Raw genomic sequence first — 21,113 nt, forward strand, 5'->3', positions numbered from 1 at the left:
TTTTGTGTGAGGATTTATTGCACGACTTTGCGCATCCAGTAAATGAGATTTTAGGGCCCATGGTGTTGGCATGAATAGATATCTAAAGTCTGCGTGTTTTTCTGTGTCTGCACAAACAGCAGGGAGTGAAGAGCGTGTGTGCGGCTCGGAGGAACAGGAGGAGCATCAGTTTTCTGACGTGGAGGAGTCGGATGACGACGAAGACAACGACGACGACGATGACGAAGAAGAGGAAGAGGAGTCCACGTCCCACGAGAACCCACCGTCCTCTGTATCATCTGACACCCACCCATCAACAGGGGGGCGTTCAAGCTCCAGCAGGCACTCGAAGCAAGGCACTCCTGACCCCGAGCCTCCGGGTCCCATTCCCTGCACCAGTCAGGAGCCCTCCCCACGTGGAGTTTGGCCCGGCAGAAGAGCTGCCTCGCCGGGGAGCAGGAGAGCAGTGTTCTCCCGGCGAGGCTGGAAAGCATCTCCAAGAGCCTTCTCCCCAAGCAGTGAGAGCTGTTCCCCCAGCCGCAGCCTCTCCCCCCGCCTGGAGTATTCGTCACCCATCCAGAGCCTCTCTCCGAGGACAGAGCTCCCCTCACCCAGCCGACATGTCTCACCTTCCCCCGAACGAGGACCTTCTCCCATCAGACCCCTTTCTCCTCTCCTTCCCCTTTCACCCAGCTGCTACCGATCGTCACAGGTTCCAACGCCTCCCTCGCCCCTGGGGATGCAGCACAGAACCCCTGGGTACTTACCGTGGGAGAACCCTGGTACATCAGGTAGTCACATGAGAGTGGTAAGTCTATTTTCTAATTAGTTCATAGACGAGTCACAGATATGTGGCTGCACTTTTAACCAGAGAAACATTAAGCAATCCATATGTCTTCTCTACACTGTCTCTCAAAAAGCTCTCAGGACTTTGTGTACTAGAGGAGCAGGCTCATGAGCTAGCAATAACATAGTCTTTGCTCCACCTACAGGAGAAAAGCAGAACAGCAGGAGAAGGGCCAACATGGTCAGACACCAGCTTGTTTCCACCTGCTTTTCGCATTTCCACTTGTGAGGGTTATCCTGGCCTCCAGACAACAGACAACATCTTCAGCCATCTTCCCATGCACTCCCAGCAAGCCAAGGTCCCTTATTCGATGATCCCAATAGGAGGGATCCAAATTGTACAGGCAAGACCAAGGTCCCACGCTACTACCCCGACGTCCCCAACATCACCCCCAATGGAGGGGCCATCACTGGCCAGGTTTGAAACATACTGGGGCGGGACCCCCAGGACTCAAGGGCTTAGGACTCCTGGAGACCACTGGTCAGAGCACCAGACAGCAGGAACCAGCCAGTCAGGGCAGCAAGGTCTTAGCACAGCACTAACATTTTCCAAACCAGAGTTGGAGGCCACAGACTCAAAGCAATATGGCAGCTCGCACAGCTCCGTCCACACCCACGGGTCCTCTACTGAGACCACTGAGCACTGCGCCAGTGACGACCGTTCAAGAGCACCCCCTAGTCTAACACCCCCGGTAGCCTCGAGTGTCATCGGACAACAGCCAGAGAGGGAGGAACGAACATCTGGTAGTGATATGGTGGCGGGAGGAGCTAAAGGAGACTCCGCCACAAGAGACCAGAGAACTTGACAGCGTCTACACTTCGATGCATCGTGTATCCCATTTTGCTTTATTGTTTGCTACACTAGTCTGTTTTGTTTGTTTGTTTGTTTTTTTGTAATTGCTTTGGGTTTTATACATTTTCAATACTATTGTTCATTTAAATGTTTGTTTTGGCAATATTCAGGTTTGTTATAAAGATGCACTTTTTTCTTTATGAAAACAATGTTTGTGCATATATATATATATATATATATGTGTGTATATGTATATGTATATATACATATATATATGGTAATAATGTAAATACAACCCTGTTTCCAAAGGAAGCTGGTACACTTTGACACTTTGTAAAATGTACGGTAAAATAAAAACAGAATACAGTGATTTGCAAATGATTTAAATCTCACATTAAACTGAAAATTGGTGACAATATAACAAATGTTGAAAGTAGAAACATTAATTTTTTGAATTGTATATGCACATTTTTAAGTTGAAGTCATGTTAAGCACCATCTTTAAAGAACTTCGGGACAGCAGCACAACCCTTTAAAACACCAAGTGTTGTGGAAAGGAGGGCACCGCGTTCTATAACTCTGAGAGCACCTTTTTTTCTTAGTTTTGCTTTAAACACAATTTTAATACTCAGAACATTTTGGGATCATTTTGCTATATTTATTTCTACATTTCTTAAGAAAAATATTTGCAGCAGTCTGAGTGAGAGGCGGGCAGCGCTGGCACCTGGATGGAGCCTCGGTGCCTTCATGGTCATATGCAGAATGTATATCACCATGCCTAAAAAAAGACAATCCACATAGCACCACATGCTGATCCTAAACCTGATTTAGCACAAGCCAGATGTATATGTCTTTAGCCTGCAGGACACCGCATCCATGATTTACAGAAGAATTTAAAGAAGTTTTTGAGTATTCGAACCATAGCACCAGTTTTTCACGTCATGGTTGCCTGTCTGTGTGTTGATTTCTTTTATCTAGCATAACAAAAACCACAGTAAGAATATAAAGTAATAAAAGTTTTGCTATTCTCATATTAGGGTACAAAACGTGCACATTTAACTGCACTCTGTTTTTATGCACATTTTTATCCAGGTCCTGACTTTGTTGGAAACAGGGCTGTCAATGTGAAAGGAATAGAAATACATTTGTAAATGACCAAAATTGTTCATCAAAAAGAATTCCATTTTTGTTTGTCCAGTATTACTGAAAATTGTAGTTACTTGTGCCTTTTATGTCCAGGTTTGTGTTTTTGAGATGTATAGTAAAGAGAAGGCTGTGAAATTTTATATCAGCTTTTTTAAAAATGTTCTTCTGGAGGGTTAATACTTTGTCCCTTGATTGTTTCTTTTGTAAAGGCCATTGCTTTAATGCCAGGATAACTAAGAGTTGTATCGCAGACGTGCTGAAGGGGCAGCAGAAATGTGTCAAAGGAAATGCACTGAAGTTCTATTTTTATTACAAGAGATTTTAGACTAGAATATATGTCTGTACAGGGAAGAGTGCTTCTTATTTATTATTCTTTGATGATAATTATTATTGTTTCAAGGTTTTTTGTTTTTTGGGGGGATTTTTAAACTTTTTGTTATTGGGGGGGGGAAGAAACTTTTTATTACATCTGTGTGTCTTTTTCATGATGTTCTTGTATCTTGAACTGGTGACAAAAAGTTAAGACGCCGAGTCGTCGGCTGGTACCAGAAGATCAAGTGCCCTGCGGATTTCACACAGCAAAATTTCTAGTCATTAAAGAAATAAAAACAAAAAATGCACCAGACTCTGAGGTCGTGACTTTCTTCTTTTTGGCCTTAGCGGAACATTTTGAACAGAACAGTTTGTCAAGTTTAGGACAAATTGTTTTCACACATTTGATGATTTCTTAACATTATCAGCATTGGCTTCAGTTGAAAAGCAGACAAAACGTTAAAATCATATGATAAATATCTACTGTTGCCAAAGTGCTTACTCAGAGGGGGTCATATGATTGTCTGGGATTTTAGCTTTGTACTATTGTAGGGTCTTTACCTTACAATACAAAAGCGCCTTGAGGTGACTGTTGTTGTCATTTGGTGCTATATAAATAAAATGCAATTGAAGTTATTTTGATGGGAAAATGGGAAATGGATGCAGTGATTTATTGGAACATGCAGTGCATGAGGCACAAACAGAGCTTGTACAATCTAACCTTTATTCATCAAGACATGCTGGACGCTCTTAGGCAAGCTTGTAATTTCTGTAAGTATAGAGCATAGACCTTCAGCACAGATGCTTTAGCCCAGGGGTGTCAGACAGAAGGCCCACACCTCATGCATGTCCCCTGCACCACTAGCCGTTTCTTCTCGTTTTTAATGCCCTACCTTACCTCCTTTTTTAAATAAACATTCATTCACCTCTCTTTAATATGTGGGGATCTGCCTGGCCTTCCCCAAACTGCATTTTTAATCTGTGCTCAAACCATGTGCCATTATCTATTAGAAATGCAGTCAAAACTAGATGAGGATGTGGTGAGTAAATGTGTAGTTAAACATTTTTATACTGACAGAAAGGGGAATTTCACTGGTCTGGCCCACTTAGGATCTCCTCCAGTTTTCTTCTGTTTTATAATGACATGACTTAAGATACTGTTCATCTGCGGAAGGTTGTTTTTTAGACCTGAAACCCGTGTTTGCCTTGCACTTATCAAGTTTCCTCAATTTTCTATGGAGCACACTGTGCTGAGATAACCTATGGCATGTGCCACAGATTTAACTAAACAAATGGGAACAAATGATGTTTTTTTTTTATGACAGTCTCCTCTTAACAGGTAAAGATTATATTTAAAACTGAAAATGAGTGAAAAAGCAGCCAACTTCCAAAGAAAACCACTGAAAAAACCTTCAGAAAGCTCAAGACTTTTGCACAGTTCAATATGTGTTAAGGTGTGTTAAGATCTAGGGTTTGTTCACAATATGTTCGTGCAGATTATCCTTTGAGCTCTCGTGCCTGTAAAGCAGCAAGCACAGTAATCACAATCAAACTGAGTGTTCGAGATGTTTCTGTCAGCGAGCCAGGCAGCTGTACAGCTTCAGCACCCCCACTAGATGTCACCAGTTTCAGATGAAAAATATATTTCTCTTCCATGAAGCTGCTATGCTAGAATCAGGGCGTACTCCTAAGCCTCAGCTCAGAACCACTGGAGCAAGTCTGCTTCCTGGTCTCACTGGCTTTAGATTTCATTGGGGTCAGCAGGTGACACACCTTCTAATTCTTAACCAGAAGTTATAAGTTCCAAGAACTGTAACTGTCTATATGTGTCATTCTGTTACTCCCATTTTTTTTATTATGAAAGCACATATATTTATCACTTCTAAAGAATTAGTTTGAGATTATGAAGATCAGCTTTATCAAGCCTCACAATCTTCTGATCACGCTGGCACGCGCAACTCTCGGTGTGCGTCGGGCAGTGTAAAACAAGATCAACACACAGGGCAATATTCAGATAAACAGTATCTCTCCCATCGCGTCTCAGGCCATCCGGTGTTTTTGGTCTTACTTTTAGTTTGCACAGCAATGTTTAATCACACAACCAGCAAGAGATTACGTAAAGCTTACTCAGCCGTTACACGCCAGTTTTTTTGACGAGGAGCCAAAAACCTGAGAGCTGGTGTGAATAAAATGTTGCACAGAAAGTATTAAAAAACAGGCAGCAGTGGGGCACTTTTATTTTTAGACACTTAGTCCATCAAAAGCAGTCTGAAGCAACAGATTCGTCTTCCTCCTCCGAAACATTGCAGATGCCAACGCCTTACGGAGCCCTGCTGGGATAGTAGGAAGTTTTATCAAGGAGTCAACTGAGGAGGGTGGATTTTTAATTAAAAGTAAACAGCTTCCAGGACAGAAGCCTGCAAAGACATCATTGTGTGGTTTAATATAAAGACACTCTCTGGCTATTCCTCTTGCTTGCTGTCTTTTCCACTGCTTTGCATGCAGTGATGCAGAGGGCTGCCTAATGTGACACGTCGATCCCCGGGGGTGTGCTTTAGGAGGACACATCTGTGTTTCTCAGGGAGCTGAACTACTAACCTCTGGGAGACAAATGTGAAGAATTCCCCCAATCACAAAGCAGCAGTGATAGCGGTCACACCACATCACACAATCCCCACATTTTTATGTAAGAGGAAAATGTGTTCCCCTCCCCTAAACAAGACTGTCAGATTACATCTAGACACTTGATAGACTTGTGCCAAGTTGGTGTAAAAGAGGCTGAGCCGTAGAGTGCACCACGTATTGGGGCGACTGTGGTTCAGAGGGTTGGGAAGCTCGTCTTGTAACCGGAAGGTTGCTGGTTCGATCCCCTGCTCTGTCTGTCCTGGTCGTTGTGTCCTTGGGCAAGACACTTCACCTACCACCTACTGGTGTTGGCGCGATATGGCAGCCTCGCTTCTGTCAGTCTGTGGCTACCACTGTAGGTTCACCTCTTCCTATTTTATGTTTAAGTCGCTGTCTTGTGTTTTTTCCAGCATACTTTCCATATCCAAGTGTTTTCCGGGCATGCCTGCCCTACAGAGGAAAAGTGCTGTCTGCTTCCTGCTTGTTCTGCACATTCATGTGTAAGCTTTCATCAGCTCTTATAGCAAACAAACAGTAGATTCTGTCATCCTCTCATGTCCATCTGTCACTGGCAGCTTTGCATGCTTCCTCTGTCATTAGAATGGGGAAAAAACAATGGCTAAAATGTATTGTTTCATCATAACAGCTTGACGTACTCAAAATTTTGCTATTCATTACTTCATTTTCCTATCAGATAGCTGATGAGCATTTGGGAAATGACAGCAATGAAGCGCAATAGTGATAATCCAACGTGTACTTAATGTATTTACATGTTTGAAGGCGGCCATTTGGCTATCTGCGTGACTCTGGCACGGCTGACCTGCCTTGGCTTGACTTGACCGAGAGACCAAGTGCATGTGGGCAGGGATGAGCCACACTATCTGTGTGCTCAACTTCACCACGGATTGAGGATGGAGGGGCGTGATTTTGATCTGGTGTCACAAGTTTTCAAAGCACACCCACGGTTTCATGTTATACTTCTTTGGGTTAGAGTTACAGCCTTGATTACTCAAGAAAAAGGGTCACAGTGTCTCTGATATATCTGCATGTTAATCTTTGGAAACAAAAAGCATTGTGCTGGGATTCTGGAAATCAATTAACCTTTATTCTATTGATCATTTGATACAATACAGAAACTGTTACTGAGAAGACAAAGTTAGTTTAATTTAAAATGTCTCCATTGCATACCAGCATATCGCAGCATCTCCCCTCCCACAGTGGTCACAGTGATCCATTGTCTTGTTCCTCCTCCCCGTGTTTCCGCTTTATTAGATAAACAACTCTTCAGACCTCACGTCTTCCTCCATCCCCTTCTTCCACCTCTCACCTTATCCACCAGCACAAAGCCAGGCAATCCCTCATTCAAAATCAGACCGGTATCATAAATGTCATTCAAATGTAATCTCTAAATGACATTTACCTCTGTTACAGATGACTGCCAGAGCAGCAGATACTTGGAAAATGTGCCACAAGCTCACACATCCTGGGGTCCTACACTGAAAGTCCATGACAGGCAGATGTGGGTGGAGCTTTCAATGTGTCATCAAGTGAGAGGGGCGAGGAGATGTATAAAAAAGAGTGGCACAGTTCAGACAGCTTCAGACCAGACACTGGCAGCACATGAAGAACACAGTTGCAACTGTATGGATAACAGTCTCTGCAGAGCTCTATCCGTCCACTATGTCTGCTCAGAGCAGCGTTCTGCTTCTCGTCACTCTTTGGGCTTCAGTGCAAGATGGTAAGTGCTATATATTCTTTTTCAGTGGGGTGTTCATGGCACAGTTTTTTGTAAGACAACAGCCTACAATCAAATATTTACACTGGCATTAATCACATGACATGTTAAATATGCAACATACAGCCGCTTGTTTGTAACACCTTTAAAGCTGCTGCTGTTTTTAAACCTAAAATCACAAAGAGAAACTGGAGTGTTTGTGAGTCCTTATTATGCCAAAGTATTCATAGATTCATTTGCTTGGTCATTGTAAATGATCAGAATCAATTTGAATCTAGATCGGTGTTTCTCTCTCTCTATATATATATATCTTTTTAAATATGTGGAAAATAACGAAAGTGAGCCAGACTACTGACAGGTATTGTTACTTAGCTGGAGCTGATGTTGTGTTTGGTTAACCCTTCCCATCTCTGACTAGGTTTAGGTCTACCAGTGATGAACCAGATGGAGGTGGAGGTTCAAGAAAGAGTCCCAACACATCGATTGAGGACCAAACGCTGTGCCTGCTCTAACTCGCTGGACTCAGAGTGTCACTATTTCTGCCACCTGGACATCATATGGATCAACACACCCAGGTGAGCTTAAAAGGAAGCGCCGTGAAAAATGCCTGAAGGCTCTGAGCATATTTTCCTGTATAGTAGTGACACATCTCACAGCCTTGCAGCCCAGACGCTGCAGAACAACTTTGCTGTCATTATCACTGTAGTCGGCAGCAGTGAGATATCAAAGAGCAAAGTCTGCAGGCTGGTTATATCACGAGCAAGGCACTGACTTTGTATTTCTCTCTACAGCAAGACGACAGTTTATGGTCTTGGTGGTGCTTTTTCTCGACGCAGACGATCCACTGGCCGCTGCACATGTGCCAATCGCGATGACCAACCCTGCACCAAATTCTGCTATCTCAGGTGAGCACCTCATACAGCCTCAAAACCTCAATGTAAAGCACTAGATTAAAGGCAAAGCTGAGAATATATGTTTAGCTCACTGTAGGTAAAGGCAGGTAATATTTCCCTTTGAGGATGACAGGGAGAAGTAGGTATAAGGAAACAGCTCGTGCTATTATTAGCCTAAATATGTTTTCACTGAGTCCCACTTGTCCAAGGGTGTGACTGTCAAAACAATGCAGCTGGAGCTGAGGGAGTGGAGTAAGCGTACAAAGTTCAAGCAGGTTGTTTCTGATCGGCTTAGATGTGCAGATTACACAGATCGTGTAATAAAGCCGGCCTGGTCCCTGTCCTGTGATTTATGTATCTGGATCTGGATATCAGTGAAGCGCTAAACAGAGAACACAAGAAGAGGCATGGTTGAATGGCAGCATTCTTCAAACCTTGACAGAAACGATAACTGCTGATTGTGGGCCTGGAACATAAAACATTTAGTGAGCCTGTAAAGATAAGAGTCTTTTAGGTCAACACAGAGTGCTAAAAAATAAGCAGCGCTGGATCATGATCAATAAAAGTTTTTAAAGTGACAACCTTCAGCTTAAGCATGACTATTGGTGTTTTATTGGCTCTTTCTCTGCAGCCCTGAAATCAAATCTCTGCAAAGACAAAAACGGCACTCAGTCAGCATTCTCAGGTGAGCTGTGAAAGTTTTTAAAATGCCTTTAAAACCGATATATAAGTTATATTATGATGATTATGATGATATTTGAAGTTGGTGGCTGACGTTTGTCTTTTTTGTGTGCAGCAGAGTGAAGAGGGCGCAGGGTGCACATGATTCAGACAGAGGCAAGTCTCCGTGGGCTCAGGTGAAGCGCGCTGGCTAAACAGTGGAGCTACTGGAGCAGGGGGAAAATGAGAGAGAGAGCAGTGAGCACCTGAACAAATTACCCTCCTTTGATACAGAGGAGGGGAAACAAAGGGCTGAGAGATGAGTCCCACACAGAAAGGCCATGGAGAAAAGCCAAAGCGCCACAAAGATCGTCTGTTCGTACCTGCAATTAGGGAGCGGAAAATATGCCGCCAGTTCTGCAGGCGTAATGGAAACAGAAGAAGAGGATCGCAGCTGATATGAGTTATCAGGTCATGTGTGACTTTTGCCTTTTGGTGTGTCAGAGCTGTGTGACTGTGCAGACAGGCCAGGCCAGCACCGACTAAGAAGACAGAAAGAGGAAGAGGAGACTTGTACTTCGTATGTACGAGTCATATTTTTGCTGTTGCATAAGACTCTATTTACTATATTATAGAGCTCTAATACTACAGCTTATAAAATTAACTTTTTCACTATCATTGGGGGTTTTTGACTTTGTTAAATGAAGTTTTTTTTTCAAGGATATTACAAGATTTCTGTACAAAAGCATATTGTGTGTAAAAGTAAATACATTTATAAAGCTGTCAGTTCTTTTAATCAAACAATAAAGAAAATGCACATGACGTTGTGTGCGTTGTCTTATGTTATGTCTCTTACGTTTCACTTTGTGGCGTCCTGTGTTTGCTTCAGGAAAGCAGAGAGGTGATTACTCTTAATAAATCACATGGGAAAATTGATCTGAGGGAACCATATTTAGCAGCTGTTGCTATTCAATTGTGTGTGGATCAAACATATTGTCAGAGATCAAACAGAGGCCTGACATGGGTGAATGGTTCAGGAATCTGCGCTTCACATCAGTTATAAGTTTACCTGCTGTTCAAAGGCAGCACAGGCTTTGTTTTCATAAGGATCTATGGAAAGAATGCATGTTTTTGTAAACCAGAGGGTGAGAACACGCTTTGAAATTCCCACTCGCTCCGTGTTCCTTACCGACTGTTTGTACAGCACATACTCTCCGTTCACACGTGAATATGTAAGAGGGCAGATGAGCGTCAAAGTCCCAAAGGAAGCAATTATCAGAGATGATTTATCCGGCCCTCACTTTCTAATCAAAAAACACTAACAGCTACACACGAGTGATAGTATGCCTTTTTATTTCTGGAGTAGGATTTCCTGCTTGACTGCATTTCTTTTCAGGTCATAACTTCCCTTCAACGCTTTCTGGGGAGACCCCCTGCAGCCCACTTTTCCAAACAGGCCTGAACACAGTCTCAGCTTTTCCTCACAAACAGACTGCCTGAATCCACAGTGGACACAGTAATAGCAGACATCTTCAGATGCAGTTTCACAACGCTTCACACAGCTCTGATACTCTGCTTTATCCTTGCCTTACAAGCTACCTGCAATACATGAAAGAAGAAGTGAGAGCAGGGAAATGACAGGAAGTCTATATACGTTCATTCGGGGTTGATGTTGTGGTCATGCATTTTAAATTAGGGCATTTCCTCATTCTGCTTGCCAAGAGGGACCAACAGCAGTAATAAACAACTGTAATGACTCTGCTGTAACGCAATACAGAGATAAAGATGATTAAAAAAAACATTCACATGATTAATAATTAACTTACAAAGAAATATGACTGTGTCAGCTAAGCTGTGAGAAAGCACAGGCTGTCTCAGTGCAGAACTCTGTCCATGGTGCTGGAACAGGAGAGGCTCTAGTAAACCACGTTACTGCTGATGGATGAGCTTTACTGGTTTCCACCAACACTCTGGCAGTATTTCTCCATTGCCAGTAGAGAGTGCGCTACTCAGGCCTTTTCTAAATGATCAGCTTTTGTCCTTCAATATAAATTGCTTTCCAATTTCATTCAGATACAGAAAATAAAAGCATGGTGCATAAAATAAAAAAGTTAGTAAATTAAGATGTAAAATTGAAATGTGTGTATGAAAACAGGCTGGAAAAATCCAAAACAGTGGACATGCACTATGCCCTAAATTGCACGTGAGTGAGTTATCTCTTGATCTAAAAAAAAAGAAAAGAAAGTCTGACAAACATTAAACTGAATTTTATGCACTTGCCAATTTTGTGTTTAATTGGTTTCCACAAAGACAAAAGCCGTTTGGGTGTAGCTGTTATGTTTCAGTGGTGTGTCTTACAGATACCTTGTGGGAGGTGTAATAGACAAGTGGCTGTACAATAATAATACAATAACAATGTTTCTCCAATTTTGTGTCAAATGATGATTAAAAAAAGAATCATGTGTCGATGTACAAACACCTGACCTTTGATTTTGTGAAACTTTGTAGTGGTTGTGTAGCTGTTCTGCAACTTCAGTGTCTTAGTACAGCGTCACTGCACTTGTAACCACATCAGGATGCTGTTTTTTCAGTCCTATAAAGCCACACTACAGGGATTAATAATGGTGAGCAGGTAGATTGCCCTTCATTTCCAATTATTTTATGAATATTTTTAAAATAAAATAGATAAAGTGGTTAAAGCTGTGGCAAGAGAAGAAACAATTCATCTACAATCAATCAAATTATAGGTAATAGCTCATAGTGCACTGAGCAAATACACTATATTGCCATTGCTCACCTACACATATGAACTTGATGTGCATTCCATTCTTAATCCAGTGGGATTATTATGATGTTCACCCCTTTGCAGTTATAACAGCCTAAACTGTGCAGGAGTGTTTATGGAAATTTCTGACCATGTTACCTGAAGTCTGTTTGTGAGGTCAGACGCTGATGTTGAACGGAAGCTGTTCCATCAGGTCGAGGTCAGCACTCTGGGAAGTTCTTTCACACCAAACTTGGTCATCCATGTCTTTATGGACTTTGCGCACTGGTGCGCAGTCATGTTGGAACAGGAAGGGGCCATCCCAAATGTCTTGGTACGCTGAAACATTAAGAGTTCCTTTCACTGGAACTAAGGGGCCAAGCCCAACTCCTAAAGCACAAGCTCACACCATAACCCCCCTTCCACCAAACTTTATACTTGGCACAGTGCAGTCAGACAAATACTGTCCCCCCAGCAATTACCAAACCCTGGATTGCCAGCGTGATTCGTTGTTCCAGTTCTGTTCAATTCAGTTTTATTTATATCTTGACAAATTACAATAAGAGTTGCCTCAAGGCCAGAGAACACATCTCACTGCAGCTGGCTCTGTGATTTTTCCGTGGACTACTGCTTTGTTGCTGTTGTTCCCAGTTGCTTCCATTTTGCTATAATGCCACTAACAACTGACTGTGGAATATTTAGTGGTGAAGAAATTTCATGACTGGACTTGTTGCATCCTATCACGGTACCACGCTTGAATTCACTAAGCTCCTGTGAATTCAAGCGTCAAAAATATAAAATGATTGTAAAACAAGTGTAAAGTACCATGCACAAATGTTTGTAGAAGCAGCCTGCAGGCTTGGTGGTTTGATGTTATACACTTGTGACCTGGATGGGTCAGGGAAAAATGATGGCAGTACCGTGTATTTTATCGCCAGTTCTTCTGCCTTTATTGTGACTTATTGATCATGATTATGCTGTGCACAGAGATATACAATACAAATACCAAGGTCTTGCTTCTGCCATCTTCAGCCATCTCCAATGCAGGAAGTTCCTCTTTACCAATCAGACAAACTCTCTTTATCTCAGTGATAAGTCCAATTGTCCATTATTCTCCCGGTTCTTCACTCCTTCTGTGTCACATTCAGCATTGTGTTGCATACATGAGCACTGATTTGCCCATTGACGACTGAAGGCTACACACACCTAAAGTCAGTACGAGTTACATATCATGGTCACCTGGTTTATTGATTGAGTACAGCTGTGTTTTAACCTTTGACAAAGTGGTGAAGATGTGGACCGTACTGTCACGGCGGCGTGGGAGATTCTAGCTTGCGCTGCAACGTTTGTGCTTTATATTGAAACGTTGTTTTAATTAAACACAAGAGCACAAATAGTTTCTACAGTGTGCTTCTTTCTGAAAAGCCAGTTTGTCTGTGAAGCTGCTCCTTCCACTAACACGCAACGTACAGCAGAATTCAGGCTTGACATAAGTACCTCTCAGAGCCATAGTTTTCCACAGATATAATTTCCTGCCTATTCCTTTAATCATCTTTCATGGGATGCAGAGTTTTGGTGAGGAACTGTAGTTCGTGGAATGATGACTCAATAATTGATCAGAATAAATGCATGTCTGGGATACAGAGCATTTCTTCACCTGCAGGTATGTGACGAAGCTGTTAAACCCCTCTAAAGTCATAATTATTACTTGTGTTCTCCTAATACCAATACTTTCAGCTGACAGCTCTCCTAATATGAGTTATGTAAGTGACAGATTGTGTTTGGGTTCATGCTTTTGTAACGTGAGAGTTGTTTTCTCAGCAAACACAGACGCTGACCTGTCAGCTGAAATATTTCATACCTGTCTGTGTATATTTCACAACTAGGCAGACATCATACAGTCAACACCGGTTTCCTGAAAATCCATCTTGTTTATTCATATGGTAAGCATGATGCAGTTGCACAACACTGAATTCTCCAAATGACTCATTCACCGCACCGGCAGTGACCCTGGAGTTTAATTAGCTTCAAATGATCACATAACATAACACACAGCCCCTACTGATTCAGCACACTCTGTAAACATTCCTGAAATGCTTTGGCTGTCTGCACTCCGCTTTACTTCAGAAGGCATTTTCTGGGTCACAGCCAACTGGCATTGATCAGGATCGTTAACAGCATGTTCCCTCTCTTAAAATAGCCTGCTGTATCACCCATCCTTAACCAAGAATAAAAGCTCAGCAGTAAATCAAGAAAATGTGGACATGTTAAATGTGTAAGATAATTGCATAGGAATTGAAAAGCCCTCTGTCCTCCTTCTGTTCATCCTGGGCACCATTAAGTGCGTTTAATGGTGTTTGCTACTATAAAGGAGTGCAACCTTGTCAGTTTGATTTAACCTCCTAGGACCTGGCGTCCACATATGTGGACATCACATTTTTGGTTGTCTAGACCAAAATACTAAATTTTGCTCTACAAGTGCCTGATATCCACTTACGAGGACATTATACTGCCTCTGTTTCATCAAAATTTAAAACAAACATCCTCATATGTGGCTCTCATTTTTCTTAGAAACAAAAATTAAGTTAAAAAAAAATCTGGTGATTCTTTGTTTTTGCATTCATCGGATCTCAATATGCCCAAATATCAAAGAGAAATTAAAAATGCATGCCATGGAAGAGTTCAGGTCTTAGGAGGTTAAAGAAAGAAAAAGCTAGTGTTCTGTTTAAAGTGTAAATAAAAACAGAATGTAGTCATCTGCAAATCATTTAAAGACTCTTTGAAAATACAACATAACAAGCTGAACTGTGTGCTGACGGCAGATGTTGAAAATAAGACATTTTTCATTTTGGAAAGAATGCATCACTTGGAAAAAGCTGGCAGAGGAGCATGTTTGTCACTGTGTTGCATCAAATCTTCTTGTAGCAAGTTTCGTCTGTCATACTTTGTCAATGGTTGACTGCTTTAGCTCCTAAACTTTTTTTTATGACTGAGCCATGCTGGTCCATCCTGTAAAAATCTTTCACCATAATACTGTTGCAGATGTTTGCTTTAAACCTGTTTGCAAAGAACACACCACGTGGCCCTTCTCTTTAGTCTAGAGGACACAGTCTCCTTCATTTTCAGGAGAAAATCTGAATTTACTTGGTTGGACCACAGGACTTCAGTCCACTTTAAATGATCTCTGTTACACAAAAGGTGGCGTGTTATGTTCTTGCTTAAACCTTATTTTACAAAATGTATCGCAAAGAAGCATTTCAGCGTGCAAGAACTGTATTCAGAAGTATTTCCAACCCCAAGCACCAATTTCAAATAGCACTGAGAAATGTTATTGTTAAATTGCTGAACCACTCATGCGTGAAATATTTCACAGCTTGGTGAACCTCTTCCCATCTTTTCACCTGATACACTCTCAGATCACATTATTAAATAACTTAGTTTTCACATACTCCAGCGTGTTAAGCATTACTAAGTATTGTATAGGAAGTATACCATCTCAAGTTCTTAATGTGCTGCAGGCATCAAATTCAGAATGAGTATATTCTTGTTTTTCTTGGTTTCAACTTTTAATGTGTTGCTTTTGTGCACTTTTCAATTAAATCTGGAGTTTAAACGATTTTACAAATAACTGCATTGTGTTTTTGTTGTTGTTGTTTTTAAACAGGACTGTATTAGGTATTCATAAAAATTCTTATCAACAACTACAGACTGATGTTGTCACATACACAACTGTTCTCTGGGTATGTAGACAAGTCAAGCCAACTTTATTTATAAACAGCTTTAAAACAGCAAGCACTGACCAAGGTGCTTAACATTAAGGAATACATTAATACTAATACTACTGATAATAATAAGAATAAGAAGAATATATTTAAAAACGGGGAAAAGTACATTAAAGCACAATTTGCATATATGTATAAAATACACAGCAATAGCCCAGTATGTTAGCCACATACAGTACAGACACATACACATTACGCTCATATATGCACACAGCTGTTCCTTTATAAGGGATGGTTTTGTTTTGTTTTTGTTTTTATTTCCAGTCTGTTTACTGAATCTTGCGATCAAAAACACAAAATAACCTTTACAGTAAATCAAGTGTGAGTTTTACCCTCCATTGTGCACTGCAGTCATTCTTTACCACCAGAGCACAGGATCATTTTTCTGTATTTTGGCTGAAACAGCTGCCTGTCCCATTCATGTCAACATATGCACCACTTAACCCGTGGAGGAGTCCACGCTGTGCAGTACCTAGCTGTTTTTTTTAAACTTGGCTCAGAGAAATCAGCAAAAAATTAGGATAAAGGACAAAATGCAAAGACCTGTTTGAGAGAAGGATAAACTGATCCTTTATGAAAGCAGAAATGTGCTCTGTTGACTTTTTCAACGACTCTTTCGCTTTGAGTTGTTACGAGATCTTGTCATGATTGTGGAGTAAATCCAAGAAAAGCCATTTTCAAGGAAGGTTATCCATTGGTTATTTTATGCTCAGTTTATCAGTGATAGCAGACCTTAGCAATATTAGCAGATTAAAGCCTCTACAGAGGCTCTAAAGAGATTTCTCAGTGAAAAACACTGAGAAATCTCTCAGTGATCATTTGAACATTACAGAATGTGGCTTTTCTTAGTCATCTGTTTCTTGATAGGCTTTATTGCTGTAGATATGCCCTCAGCACTCCCTTAACTAGGAACACCTAAAACATCTAAAGCAGTCATGATGTCATAAATACCTGTGTTTGGGATGTATAAACAGTTCAGAATTTGCTGATGTGACCACAGTGGTATACAGTCAGACTTTCCACACAAAGTGTGCAGTGCTGGGGTTATATTAATTAGAGATAACACCTCATACACTCCCCTCCTAAACTGTACTCATTTTCGTTTTCTTTCTTATCTTACACAGTGAGGATTTTGCTGATTGCACGCACTAGATAAACAACTGAAAGAGGATTTAAGACATTTATAATAATATAGTTATATAGTTATTTTTTGTTGTTGTTTATAACAGCCTTGAACCGTGCTGTTGTTATGTTATTAAATTGTTGGCACACTTTTACAAAATAGACATAAGAATACGCTCAAGGAAACCAAGTTGCATTGTGATGATAAAGTTATAGTGAAAGTGAAAACTGTGTATTTGTTGATTGGAGTGAAGAAGCATGTCATCACTGCAGTTGACCAGTAGATGGCCTCTGGTTATCATTATTTCACTTGAGAAAATAATAAGAAACAGGTACTTACTATTGACTTGCTGCTCAGACTTAAAGCTTGTGCTTTCAATTAAAAATAGGGGAAAGTAAATCTGGAAAAGTTTGTCATTAAAACAAAACAAAACAAAAAAACTGCCCCACCCCAAACACAGAGTATTTGAACACTGCCGGGACACACATTGGCTGATAATTTGATTCATATTGAAGATATATAATTTTTAAAATAAATAAATAATAGTCCAATAAAAATTCTCAACAGAAAGATTGTTTAATCAAAAAGGTTTTAAACTATTTATTATCAAAGTCAGCTGAATGTACTGGTATACTGTTCCAGAGCTTTGGTGTCACAGACTAAAACGCTCTGTCTTCCCTGGTCTTTAGTCAGGTTTGAAGAACAACTAACAAATTCTGAGCCTGTGAACAAAGAGCAGCAGTGAGCAGCAGTGTGTTTTGTAAAATGGATATTAAAATAAAATAAAAAATATTTGAAACGATTCCTAAGATCTATTGGGAGCAGGGGCGGCTCTAGAGGAATTTTCTTTGGGTGGCATGGAAATCAGGTGGGGTGGCAAAATCAAAGCCATTTCTTTACACGTATGCAGGTGTTACATTCTGTAGTCTATATGGTTAAAATGCATCAAATGCAGCAAGTATATGCATGTTGCATGTAGAAATGGTCTGTATGATTCCTAATGGATTTAACCTGAATAATTAAACATTTCAGTTCAGTAAAATCCAGAAAACAACACAACATGAAGTGGCTCATTTTAAGAAATAATCAGAGATCTGCTCTGTCATGAAAAAAATGGATGTATATTTCACCAGAATTTTTAACATTAATTACACACACCTTCACGGCATTGTCATTGTAACAATCAAAACCTGTGTTGAAATCTGAAGTGCCCATGATTGATTCAAAATGTGCTCTGGTGTTGGTTTGTTATGAAAACAAGAAATAAAGCAGCTTTGGATGCTATGGGTTCAACAATTTTTTAATGGGGTTGGGGGCAGGGTAACATTATGCAATATATTAAGTTTTAGAATTTATGTTCAATGTTAAATGTAGCCAGGCTCAAAGTATCAATTTTAGCTTATTTAAATAAAAAACATGAAAAAATTTTTCCAGTTCAGCTGAGGAGACTCTAGAGAAGAATTAAATATTCTATTTTGATGGCTGGATTTAGCTTTTGAACAAAAAGAAGCAAGACCCTTATTGATTTAGGATATAGTTCAAGAGGAGTGTCTTGATGCTCAATCATCCAGGTAAAGAAATCCCAAAAAGTTGATTCTGTTCATCTGGATGTAGAATTTTTGGTGGCAGAAACATTTCGTCACTCATCCAAGTGGCTTTTTCGGTCTCAGCTGACTGCAGGTTTCCTCAACGTTATAAACAGTACATTACACAATGACTGAAACCAGATCACTGGCAAGCAACGGGCTGTGAAGTCAGTTTCTTGATCATTAATATGCAAAATGTCATGACCATTGATCAACAACCACTGATCAAAGACTATTGATCAATGATCAATGGCCATGAGTACCATTCACAGAGAGTTGGGGAATGGCTGCAATCACAGCATTGTAAGATGGCGACAGATGTACCCTTAGGCCCCCTCCTCGATTCAGAGATGGTCTTTCCCTTTTCACCTAAATGGCCTCCTTGACTCCACGCTCAAACCAGCGTTCCTCCCTGTCCAGGATGTGCACATCCTCGTCATTGAAAGAGTGTCCACTGGCCTGTAGGTGTGAATAGACTGCGGAGTCCTGGCCTGACGAGTTAGCTCTTCTGTGTTGTGTCATACGCTTCGCCAGAGGTTGTTTAGGTTCCCAGATGTATAAATCCCGGCAATCCTTCTGGCAATCAACAGCGTACACTACATTACTCTGTTTGTGCCAGGAGACCCGATCCTTGGGGTGGACCAATTTTTGACTCAATGTGCTTTGGGGTTTAAAAGCCACAGAGACTCTGTGTTTAGAGAAAAATACGTCTCAGCTGTTCCGATACTCCTGACACATAAGGGATCGCTAAGGGTTTTCGTTTAAACAACAGTTGTCCTTCTCTCCTGGATTGTCTGGAGCTTTCTGTAGGTGCCTTCCTAGCTTTGACAAAGCTGGGATAACCTCATTTACTCAGGGCCTTCTTGATATGATTCTTCTACTTCCCTGGTCGCTGTATCTGTGGGGATGGTGTTTACTCTGTGTTGTAGCGTCCTGATGACACCCGTAGGTTTACGGTGAACATCGACTTTTAAATGTGCCCCATTACTGATGGAAATCTCACAGTCTAAGAAGGCTAACCTGCCTTTTCATTATCCTCCCTGATGAATTTGATGTGTTGGTCCACCGACTTAATGTGAATAGCGAATAGTGGTACATCCTGAGATCTGATTTTCACCCAGGTGTTATCCACATACCTGAACCAATGACTTGGTGGTGTTCCAGGGTAGGACTATGATCAATCGTCATGACAGTTTGCATATTAATGATCAAGAAACTGACCTCCCAGCCCATTGTTCATCAGTGGTGTTAGTTTCATTCATTGTGCAAACGTACTGTTTATAAGGCTGAGGAAACCTGCAGTCAGCTGAGACTGAAGAAGTCAGTTGGATGAGTGACGAAATGTATCTCCCACTGAAAACGCTACGTCCAGATGAACTGAATCAGCTTTTTGGCAGTTCAAGAGGAGCTACCACCGTGGTCTCCATCTTGTTGAAAAAAGGTAACAGATCCAGTAGGTAACCTGGATTTTTAGTGGACTAGGGTCAACAGCCTATCCAGCTTATGAGGCTTAAAAGACATATACAACTGAATGTCATCGGCATATAACTGATAAGAAATGTCATTAAAACAATAAATAATGACAGTTAATGGAAGCAAGCAAGCAAGAAAATAATAATGGTCCCAAAACTAACCCTTGTGGGACCCCATATGTTAGAGAAGCATTGTTAGAGGTTAAGGTTTATGGTTAAGGGTAGGGTTATGTTTATCCATTTGGCACACCCAAAATGAAAAACAAAACAAAAGAAGTGAAAGGTCCCATTAATACAAATATTTCAGAGCATTTTTTAAAGGTAAAAGTATCTAGTTTTTTAAAAGAAAAAAAAATGTCCTTAACAAGTAAAGCAACTGTATTGGTGAGGTTGTGGATGTTAAGAGATAACTGATAACAGTTCTATCCCACCTCGAGAAATATATATGCACTATATACTAAAATGCTCCCATTACACAGACAGCTTTTATACACAGTACATAAACAGTTAAAGCTGAAAGATTTGTTAAGGAATTAATTCTCGAATTCACTACTTTATACTTTATACTAATTTATCTGTTTTCATCAGACAGTTAGCATGAGGGCCCAGACTGCATTATGCTGTGGCTGTGTGGACCTATCTTTACATATGTGGCACTAGCTACATTCAAAAGAGAACAAATGCACATACATCTGCCAAGTGTACTTATTCAGTTACAGTTGAGCAACTGAGCGCAATCTCATGTCTAACTTTGTTTGAGGGTAGTTTGTGAACTTGGTGCCTCCTCTAGGGAAACAACAGTGTTCTTATCTGATTCACTGTCAGCAGAACATGCTGGTCCGCTCACTCAGATAGAGATTTGATCTGGGGATGTAACCTGTGATACCCAAAGGTTTGAAAAAGACAGTTTGTGGAAATTCTGGGGAAGCTGTTTAAATGACCCATGCTGTGTGTTTACTGCTGCCAGCAAATGATGAGGTGTTGTTATATGCATTCACAGCCTTCTCTACCCTCAGTTTGGTGGGTGTGCCATGAGCAGGTGTTACCCTGCAGTCTTTTCTGATTTTTAAACGCAATTCAAAGTTTATCCAGATGGAATGCATGAAAGTTAGCAAGTACAGTTTTAATGATACTGACAGGTCAACTGATCTAGATCCTCTCATGGACACTTTATTAGCAATATGGTAAGCCTTTTTCACTTCTCCATGAGCAGAAATTTATGTTTATTCTCTTTGTGTAGTTTGAGGTCTGTGGTAAAATTGCAGTCAGAGAACAGGACTTCCCCAGATGCCTGAGAAACTAGAATAAGGTGTAACGGCCATTTTTCAATACTGGAAGAAAATGTTCCCATTCCCAGAACTTTTTTCATCCCTCAACATGCCTGCTGTTTTATATCGA

At 40.8% G+C, this 21,113-nt stretch overlaps 2 protein-coding genes across 6 annotated transcripts in view; both read left to right on the top strand.

Moving 5' to 3' along the window:
• hivep3b (HIVEP zinc finger 3b) overlaps positions 1-3,388 on the top strand; it is a 39,536-nt gene extending 36,148 nt beyond the window's left edge. For all 4 annotated transcript variants that reach the window (XM_082552116.1, XM_082552114.1, XM_082552113.1 and 1 more), the window contains 2 exons: positions 120-787; positions 972-3,388. In XM_082552116.1, the coding sequence (XP_082408242.1) occupies positions 120-787; positions 972-1,631 (1,328 nt within the window). In that variant the 3' untranslated portion in view covers positions 1,632-3,388. The remainder of the gene's footprint in view (positions 1-119; positions 788-971) is intronic.
• Positions 3,389-7,318: 3,930 nt separating this feature from the next.
• Positions 7,319-9,617, top strand: LOC309716582 (endothelin-2). Of its 2 annotated transcripts, none has more exons than XM_082550454.1 (5): positions 7,319-7,438; positions 7,854-8,010; positions 8,227-8,340; positions 8,960-9,013; positions 9,125-9,617. In XM_082550454.1, the coding sequence occupies exons 1-5, from the start codon at positions 7,321-7,323 to the stop codon at positions 9,201-9,203; spliced, it is 522 nt and encodes a 173-aa protein (XP_082406580.1). In that variant the 5' UTR covers positions 7,319-7,320; the 3' UTR covers positions 9,204-9,617. The 2 variants fall into 2 exon arrangements, with proteins under 2 accessions (XP_082406580.1, XP_082406581.1); XM_082550455.1 differs by having other exon boundaries at positions 9,128-9,617.
• Positions 9,618-21,113: the final 11,496 nt, after the last annotated feature.

Source organism: Aulonocara stuartgranti (genome assembly GCF_965226115.1).
Source record: "Aulonocara stuartgranti genome assembly, chromosome: 11".
Lineage (NCBI taxonomy): Eukaryota > Metazoa > Chordata > Actinopteri > Cichliformes > Cichlidae > Aulonocara > Aulonocara stuartgranti.

Coding starts and splice junctions, on each gene's coding strand:
- LOC309716582 (XM_082550454.1), top strand. CDS start 7,321: ATGAAGAACACAGTTGCAACTGTATGGATAACAGTCTCTGCAGAGCTC. Junction 8,011..8,226: donor ATATGGATCAACACACCCAG/GTGAGCTTAAAA, acceptor TTCTCTCTACAG/CAAGACGACAGTTTATGGTC. Junction 8,341..8,959: donor ACCAAATTCTGCTATCTCAG/GTGAGCACCTCA, acceptor CTTTCTCTGCAG/CCCTGAAATCAAATCTCTGC.